Source organism: Coregonus clupeaformis, chromosome 18 (genome assembly GCF_020615455.1).
Source record: "Coregonus clupeaformis isolate EN_2021a chromosome 18, ASM2061545v1, whole genome shotgun sequence".
NCBI lineage: Eukaryota > Metazoa > Chordata > Actinopteri > Salmoniformes > Salmonidae > Coregonus > Coregonus clupeaformis.
Window position 1 is genome coordinate 24,638,091 of NC_059209.1, and position 9,867 is coordinate 24,647,957.

The 9,867-nt window shown below is 49.0% G+C and overlaps 1 protein-coding gene across 1 annotated transcript; it reads left to right on the forward strand.

Moving 5' to 3' along the window:
• Positions 1–2,152: 2,152 nt before the first annotated feature.
• On the forward strand, positions 2,153–8,994 carry fahd2a (fumarylacetoacetate hydrolase domain containing 2A). Its single transcript, XM_045227004.1, is given in 7 exon segments — positions 2,153–2,423; positions 2,518–2,794; positions 2,876–3,038; positions 7,749–7,855; positions 7,945–7,946; positions 8,009–8,096; positions 8,793–8,994. Coding segments are annotated over 7 exon segments (966 nt in total). The 5' UTR covers positions 2,153–2,157; the 3' UTR covers positions 8,856–8,994.
• The last annotated feature ends 873 nt before the right edge of the window (positions 8,995–9,867 follow it).

Below are 9,867 nucleotides of genomic sequence, written 5' to 3' on the forward strand. Positions count from 1 at the left end.
TTCAGTTTGGTTTCTGTTTCTGTTTAATGAGGTTTGTTTGCTTTCAAGTTGAAAGTTGCCTAAGCCAAGGAATCTCAGCCATAATGCTATCCACCTCACCACATAGAAATGTAAAGAATCACAACATCTTTCGCTTTCCGTCACGTCACCCCACGGCTTCTGTGGGCAGTAATTATGCCCCTTTCATCTCAAGGGAACATTGCCTGGCTGAATTAAAAGTCCTCCTGACACCATAGGAGGTTGGTGGCACCTTAATTGGGGAGGACGGGCTCGTGGTAATGGCTAGTAATGGCCATTCCATTCGCTCCGTTCCGGCCATTATTATGAGCCGTCCTCCCCTCAGCAGCCTCCTGTGCCTGACACCCATCAGTCATGCAAACCAAAGAGACATACAGTATTATTGATAAAGCCGTATCTTATTGGGCCTATTCTATAAAATATTTTAGTATGTGACACTTCACCATAGAAAATGACATTTCCTAAAGAAAATGTGTGTGCTTGCTAGACTTCAAGTATTTATGGTTTTGAAATAGAAGTAGTAGTAGTGGTCAGGGCCGTAGCTACGTACAGTATGAGGACACCGAGGGCCGGACCTCTGTAATCTTTTCAAATGTAAATAAAAAAACAAATAAATGTGGCATTATGTTTGGGGCAAATCCAACACAACACATCACTGAGTACCACTCTTCATATTTTCAAGCATGGTGGTGGCTGCATCCAAATAAGGGTTAAATAAAAAAAATTATGGGTATGCTTGTCATCTGGAGTTTTTTTAGGATAAAAAGAAACGGAATAGAGTTAAGCACAGGCAAAATCCTAGAGGAAAACCTGGTTCAGTCTGCTTTCCAACATACACTGGGAGACAAATTCACCTTTCAGCAGGACAATAACCTAAAACACAAACAAGGCCAAATATACACTGGTTGCTTACCAAGACGACATTGAATGTTCCTTAGTGGCCTAGTTACAGTTTTGACTTAAATTGGCTTGAAAATCTATGGCAAGACTTAATAATGTGCAAATATTGTACAATCCAGGTGTGCAAAGCACTTAGAGACTTACCCAGAAAGACTCACTGCTGTAATCGCTACCAAAGGTGGTTCTAACATGTATTGATTGCTCAGGGGTGTGAATACTTTTGTAAATGAGATATTTCATTTTCATTAAATTTGCAAACTGTGTCATTATGGGGTATTGTATGTAGATGGGTGAGGGAAAATATCTATTTAATCAATTTTGAATTCAGGATGTAACACAACAAAATGTGGAATAAGTCAAGGGGTATGAATACTTTCTGAAGGCACTGTATCATATTAACATGGCATAAGTCATGGCAAAATGTGTAGAATTGCGGGAAATTAGATTTAAAACTGCAAAAATGTCTCTCCACCCCATGGCGAAATGTGTAGAATTGCAGGTAATTTGCTGTAAAACTGGTATTTTGTCTCTGACCCATGGCAAAATGAGTTGAATTGCGTGACATTTTTCATAAAATTGCCAAATGTTCTCTGCTACAGCAACCAAAGTGATAATGGCTGGGGTCATTTTTGCTTGTTTTTAAATTGTATAGAAATGTGGTAAATGAGCTTAAACTTTCTATGAATGTCTTGGATCTAATCAAAACATTATTTTCAAGCAACCTGAAGACAGTCAGCACATTTAAAAGTTGTTTTGGTGTTGGTAGCTTGTTTGGTTTTGGTGCGACAAGTGCCAGCGGAAGGGAAATAATAATACAAATTATTTCAGATTTCAAAAGTTGTTCTTGCTTTCAGCAAGTACACCTAATAAAATAATTTCCATTGAGTTGGCAGAAAACTGAGGCGTTTATTATCTGCAATATCAGGTAGCTAGATGCTTTTGGAATTCCTTGGCTAGCTAGAGCTCTGAACTCAGTGAGTCACTTTGTTGGTACTGCACAGTGCACACAATGCATTACAATATTAGCAGTAAACTGTACTTTGAGATTATCTACAGCAATTGTTCAATACTAGATTTGTTTTGGGGAATGGACCATTCTTAGCACATCTTGTTGTCTAAAATAATTATAAATTCAACCCACCTCCCCTTCACTTTGTCTCTCCTTTTGTTCTTTTACTCTTGACGTTTTTCTCTCTGTCTCTCTCTCTCAGTAATTTCCCTGCTCTCTGTTCTCAGTAGATGAGACTTCCTCTTTGTTCCTTGTCTCTCATCTCGAGGAGCTTCTCTGATAGGCTGTCTGCTATCCCAGGAAGGCGGGCAGTGAGTGGCGCTGCGATGCGATTGGTACAGTTCTGCCTTAAAGGCGATGAGGGAAGGGTCAGGGTTGGTGTGGAGCAGGGGGAGGGGCTAGGGGTCGTTGACCTTAAGGCCTTTGACCCTTCGATGCCCACAACCATGAAAGAGCTGCTGGAGCTGGGAGAGAAGGGCATGGAGTGTGCACAGAGGTAACACACACATACTTTATTGGTGCCTGGCTGTCAGTAGCCATCATTTCCATCCAGAGCACATACTCTTTTTTTATTTCTCTCTCTCTCTCAGAGCACTGGAGGCTAGTCCTGCTCAGTGTGTGGTTCCCCGTGTGGAGGTGAGGCTGCTGTCCCCAGTCCTAGCACCAGAGAAGGTGGTGTGTGTGGGGATGAACTACCGGGACCACTGCCTGGAGCAGGAAGACCTTATCCCTAAAGAACCAATCATCTTCAGCAAGATCTTGCAACTTTGTCGATGGATTCTCTTCTCTGCTTCTCTCTGATTGGAGGAGGTGGACTGGGAGGTGGAGCTAGCCTTTGTGATTGGACGAAAGGGGAAACACATTAAGGTGAGTCTGACTGAACACAACTTGACAGACACAGGGGTTTCATGACAGACTCACCCACTCACCATTCTATATTTCTGTCAGGAAGAGGATGCTATGTCCTAGGTGGCAGGTTTCACCGTGGCCAACGATGTCAGCGCACGTGATTGGCAGATGAAACGCAACGGGAAGCAGTGGCTGCTGGGAAAAACCTTTGACAGCTTCTGTCCTCTCGGCCCCGCCTTAGTGACCACCTCTGCTGTGAAGGGTGAGAGAGGCAGGGAGGGAGGGAGAAACATGATGAGACAAAATGTGCAAAATGTTCTTACTTTGGCAGAGTGGTTGCTACAATGTATATGGGCCGTTCCACCAATTCGGTGCCTTTTGAGAAGTGATCTTTTTTTATTTCACCTAATTCAGCGGGCAATTCAGTCACGTCGCGGACACCAACGCAGCCCTACTGGACGAGGTAAACACCTTTTTCTCATGCTTTGAGCACAACGACGAGCCCCTGAACAACGAGCGCTACGTACTTACGGTCTCCACAGAGGAGGTATGTAAGTCATTCAAATGTGTTAACCCTCGCAAGGCTGCCGTCCCAGACCAGCTGGCTGTTGTGTATTCTGAAACGTTCAATATCTCTCTAGCTCAGGCCGCTATCCCCAAATGCTTCAAGATGTCCACTATCATCCCCGTGCCCAAGAAAGGGAAAGTAACTGAACTGAATAACTAACGACCCGTTACACTCACTTCTGTCATCATGAAGTGCTTCGAGGGGCTAGTCAAAGACCACATCACTTCCTCCCTCCCCTCCCCGACACACTCAACCCTCTCCAATTCGCCTACCGGAAAGTAACTGAACTGAATAACTAATGACCCGTTACACTCACTTCTGTCATCATGAAGTGCTTCGAGGGGCTAGTCAAAGACCACATCACCTCCTCCCTCCCCTCCCCGACACACTCAACCCTCTCCAATTCGCCTACCGTCCTGACAGCTCCATGGACGTCGCAATTGCCATTACACTGCACACTGACCTCACCCACCTGGACAAAAGGAATGCATATGTGAGGATGCTGTTCATCGAATACAGCTCGGCCTTCAATACCATAGTGCCCTCTAAGTTCACCTCAAAGCTCACGGCCCTAGGACTGAACTCCTCCCTATGCAGCTGAGTCCTGGACTTCCTGACGGCCGCCTTCAGGTGGTGAAGGTAGGCAAAATTACCTCCGACACTGATTCGCAACATGGAGGCCCCACAAGTATGCGTCCTCAGTCCCCTCCTGTACTCCATGTATACCCATGACTGCGTGGCCTCACAACAAATGGCCCTCTAGAGATGGACAGCGTCCCAGACCAGTCCGGACCTGTGGAACCACTCATCGACAGCGGGCACATCTGTCTGGTTGGGTGTCCAAGGGGCCAGGGCCGGCTGGTACCCCAGGACGCACTCGAAGGGAGTGAGCCCCGTGGAGGAGTGAACGAGGGAGTTCTGGGCATGTTCTGCCCAGGGAAGCAACCTCGCCCACTCACCCTGCCGATCCTGACAGTGGCAACAAAGAAACCTCCCCAGCTCCTGGTTCATGCACTCCACCTGCCCATTCGACTGAGGCCTATACCCGGATGTGAGGCTGGCCGTGGCCCCGATCTTCTCCAGGAAAGCCTTCCACACTCGGGAGGTGAATTGGGGGCCACGGTCTGAGACGATGCCCTCCGGAAGTCCATAATGCGGACCTCAGCGACCTGGAGAGCAGAAGGAAGACCAGTTAGTGGCAGAAAATGACATGATTTGGAGAACCGATCTACGACCACCAGGACTGTGGTGAAGCCGTCAGAACGTGGGAGGTCAGTGACAAAGTCAATGGACAGGTGTGACCAAGGTCGCTGAGGCACTGGGAGAGGAACTATTTTGCCTGCCGGGGCATTCCGAGGTGTCTTCGTTTGGGCACATACAGAACAGGAGAAGACATCAGTAGCCAAGGTGGGCCACCAGTATTTTTGTGAGAGAGAATGTAGGGTGCACGTAATACCCAAGTGCCCTGCCGTAATGGTGGTGTGCGGCCAGGGCAGCAGGCAGTCACGGACCCTGGTGGGTACATACACGCGCCCGGAGGGGCGTTGGCAGGCGCTGGGTCCTCCTAAGTCGCCAGGCGGATGTCTTCGTCCACATCCCAAATGACAGGTGCCACGATGAGAGACGGAGGCAGGATAGGACCCCCCTCCGGTATGGTGCATCCTGGAGAGGGCGTCGGCTTTCACATTCTGGGATCCTGGGCGGTAGGACAGAATAAACTGAAAGCGAGTAAGAAATTGGGCCCACCTGGCTTTACGGGAGTTCATCCGTTTCGTTGCCTGTATGTGCTCCAAATTCTGGTGGTCAGTGAGAATCCGGAATGGATGGACTGCGTTCCTCCAGAGCGAGGACCACCGCCAACAGCTCCCTGTCTCCAACTCCATAGTTCCTCTCTGCGGGAGTAAGCTTTTTCGAGAAAAAGGCACAGGGATACATTTTCCCTGGCTTACCTTGCCGCTGGGAGAGGACCCCACCCATGCCCTCCTCAGATGCGTCCACCTCCAGGATGAAAGGACGAGCTGGATCTGGGTGTTTTAGGAGGGGCGCTGTGGTGAACCTCCGCTTCAGCCTCTTGAAGGCACCGTCAGCCTCAGGGTTCCAGGCCAGCTTCTGAGACCCACCCTTAAGGAGAGAGGTGAGCGGGGCGGCTATGGAGCTGAAGGACCTGATGAAACGCCGGTAGAAATTTGCGAAGCCCAGGAAGCTCTGTAGGCCCTTGATGGTGGTGGGGACTGGCCATGACCTGACGGCGTCCGTCTTCGCTATTTCCATGAACACCCCCTGAGGACTGATCCTGTATCCCAGGAAGGAGATGGCCTGTTGGTGGAATTCACATTTCTCTCCCTTCACCAACAGGCTGTGTTCCCGGAGGCGGAGTAGGACCGCTCGGACGTTCCTGACGTGCTCCTCGAACGTAGCCGAGTAGATCAGGATATCGTCGATGTACACCACCACCTGTCTAATCAGCATTTCTTGGAACACGTCATTGACGAAGGACTGGAACACGGAAGGTGCGTTGGCGAGGCCGTAGGGCATGACGCAGTATTCATAGTGGCCTGAGGTAGTGCTGAATGCCGTCTTCCACTCGTCTCCTTCCTAGATTCGGATCAGGTTGTAGGCACTCCTCAGGTTTAACTTGGTAAAGTACCGGGCCCCTCGTAGCTGCTCGATGGCCGACGGAACCAGAGGGAGGGGGTACTGGTACTTGGTGGTGACTGCGTTCAACCCCCGGTAGTCAATGCACGGCCTCAGTCCTCCGGAGGCAGGAGAGGTAGAGCGTCTGATGAACCCCTGTTTTAGGGCTCCACCACAAACTTCTCTCCATGGCCTCAGTCTCCGCTATGGAAACGGAGTAAATGTGACTCTTCAGGGGGTGTTGTCCCTCCAGCAGGTCAATGGCACAGTCCCAGGGCCTGTAAGGAGGGAGACATTTAGCCTTGGAGGCAGAGAAGACATCGGAGAGATCTGCGTACACACGTGGAATGTTGGGCTGGAGGGCGGACTCCGGAATCTACACTGAAGTGGAACAACAAACCACCGGCAGGCAGGTCCTCCGGCATGATGGGGACCAGGCTGTGATCCTCTTGGTGATCCAATTGATGGTGGGGTTGTGTAGTCTGAGCCAGGGCAATCCCAAGACGATCCGGTGAAGGGGTGACGTGACAATGTGGAAGGACAGCTCCTTGTGGTGCTCCGGTAGTCTGGGAATGGTGATGGTGATGGGGAGAGTGACGTGCGTAATGGTGCCTGATCCAAGTAGTTTATTGTCCAGCGAGGTGACATGTAACGGAGAAGGCAGTGGTACGGTGGGCAACCCCCATTCAGAGACCAGCTCCCTATTGATAAGGTTCCCCGCTGATCCGGAATCTATCATTGCCGTGGAAAGCGAAGAGAAGGAAGAACCATTCACCGTTAGGGGAACAGAAAACAATGGTTTGGTGACAGGTGATGATGGAACACTGAACGGAACGCCGACGGGAGTCATACCGCCTAGATAGGGAGCCGCCAGGATATCTGTGGTCCGTGGTGGTGTAGGGGATACTGCCCACCTTCATGAGTGAGGACTCGGAGGCAGGGTGGCTTCCATAGCTCAGATGGGGTAAGCGTTGAGGCTCCGGGTGGTGTTGGGAACGCCGTCGGTCTCTCAACATGTTGTCAAGATGAACGGACGTGGCGAGGAGGGTATCAAGGTCCATCTTGTCATCCCGAAATGCATGTTCCGTCGTGATGTCCTCCCGTAAGCCTCTCCTGAAGGCTGTGCGCAGAGCACGCTCATTCCAGTTGGAAGACGCCACCACCGTGCGAAAGCTCAGGGCGTACTCGAACTCGGTCTCCTCTCCCTGTTGTAGCCGGAGGAGACGCTCACCCCCGTCCTTTCCCTCCGTGGGATGATCGAACACCGCCCTGAACCGATCGAGGAAGGTGGAGTAGGGAAGCGCCGCGGCCTCACCTCCTTCCCAGACTGCCATTGCCCAATCCAGCGCCTTTCCCTTCAGTAGCGAAATCACCAGCCCTATCCTGGCTTGGTCCAATGGAGATGCCCCACGCTGATGCGCCAGATACAGTGAAACCTGTAGCAGGAAGCCTCTACTAGCCTCTCTAGCATAGCCCTCCAGCAGGGCGAGGGGTCCCTCAGACGTTGGTGATAGCACGGGAGGAGGTGGACTGGGTGCACTCGCTGCTCCCTGAGGTGGAACCGGAGCGATGGTCAGTTTATGCAGCATTTGGAGCACTTCCTGCATGGAGGCGTTCAGCTGGGCAATCTACTCATTTTGTGGAACGACCCATATGTGGTTTCGTTTCAAATGGCACCCTATTACCTTTAAAGTTAACTTCTATGGGCCCTGGTCAAAGGAAATAGGGTGCTATTTGGGACACAGACTATATCTCTGCATTTGTCATCAGACCCCCATAATCTGGGTATCCGCTGTCTGGTGAACGATGTTCCAGTCCAGAACAGCAACACTGACCAGCTGATCTTTAAGACTGAGCAAGTGGTTGCTTGGGTCTCAGTGAGTGATAGCAGTCACATGGTCATAAACAGTTATGACAACAAAGTTACACTGTCATGATAAAAACAATATTTGTGATAGCTATTGAGTAGTGTACAGTTGCTCTAACTATGATAACAAAGATTTGCATGTGTGTGTTCTCTCCTATGTTAGTTTTATGACGTTGTCTCCAGGTGACGTGTTTCCAACGGGGACTCCTCCAGGTGTGGGCGTGTTCAGGAACCCACCTGTCTTCCTCAAGGTCAGCATCACACAGTTATATAAAGACATTGGTTGTGTTCCAGGCCAACTACATAGCAGATGTTATAATGCCTCAACCAATGGTTGTGTGCCACTTCATCGACTGATTGCTATATCATAGGCGTTGTGAGATCTGACATGTGTCTGTAATGTAGTTAGCCTGGAACGAGACCGTCATGTTCAACTCCACATCCACCCCCAGCCCCTATAGGGCAAGGAACTTCACATAGATCTAAAGAAATCGGATAGGTATTATCAATATGGTCGTAGATCCACCTTGCCATCTGATAGGCTGGATACAAGTTTCACCACATTGTTTACACATATCCAATTATTTATGTGTACTGTACACACCAGTTCTACAGGGTAGGGGCAAGGGGTTAATTTGGGATTGGGCACAAGAGTTACAAGTGTTGTCTGTTATGGTCCTCAGTGCTTGACTTGGGCAGGAGCTCACCGGAGCTGAGTACCGGCACCTAAAATGTTCTACTGCTTGAGCTCCTGTTCCTCTTATAGAATATTAGCTCAAAAGTATTGTGGAGCTCCTACACCTAAATATAAACAGTACCAGCACCCAAAATGAGTTCCGGAACCTATTTCAGTCCAAGTCAAGCAATGGTGGTCCTGTCTTGTGAAAGGCATAATGAAGTGTTCCTGTGTGTGTGTGTGTGTGTGTGTGTGTGTGTTTGTGTTTCAGAGACGTGACGTGGTTGAGGGTCAGATAGACCAGCTGGGGGTCATACGCAACAATGTTGTCTGACCTATGACCCCTGACGCAGCCAGCCCATTGGACAGCTCTCTCTTCAATCAACCAATCATTATGATTGATTGATTCAGCTCTCTTTTGGACCGAAGTGGCATTATTCTAGTGTACTGTAAATCAGGTCTCAACTCATGTTGCATATACAGTGGGGAAAAAAAGTATTTAGTCAGCCACCAATTGTGCAAGTTCTCCCACTTAAAAAGATGAGAGAGGCCTGTAATTTTCATCATAGGTATACGTCAACTATGACAGACAAAATGAGGAAAGAAAATCCAGAAAATCACATTGTAGGATTTTTTATGAATTTATTTGCAAATTATGGTGGAAAATAAGTATTTGGTCAATAACAAAAGTTTCTCAATACTTTGTTATATACCCTTTGTTGGCAATGACACAGGTCAAACGTTTTCTGTAAGTCTTCACAAGGTTTTCACACACTGTTGCTGGTATTTTGGTCCATTCCTCCATGCAGATCTCCTCTAGAGCAGTGATGTTTTGGGGCTGTCGCTGGGCAACACGGACTTTCAACTCCCTCCAAAGATTTTCTATGGGGTTGAGATCTGGAGACTGGCTAGGCCACTCCAGGACCTTGAAATGCTTCTTACGAAGCCACTCCTTCGTTGCCCGGGCGGTGTGTTTGGGATCATTGTCATGCTGAAAGACCCAGCCACGTTTCATCTTCAATGCCCTTGCTGATGGAAGGAGGTTTTCACTAAAAATCTCACGATACATTGCCCCATTCATTCTTTCCTTTACACGGATCAGTCGTCCTGGTCCCTTTGCAGAAAAACAGCCCCAAAGCATGATGTTTCGACCCCCATGCTTCACAGTAGGTATGGTGTTCTTTGGATGCAACTCAGCATTCTTTGTCCTCCAAACACGACGAGTTGAGTTTTTACCAAAAGGTTATATTTTGGTTTCATCTGACCATATGACATTCTCCCAATCCTCTTCTGGATCATCCAAATGCACTCTAGCAAACTTCAGACGGGCCTGGACATGTACTGGC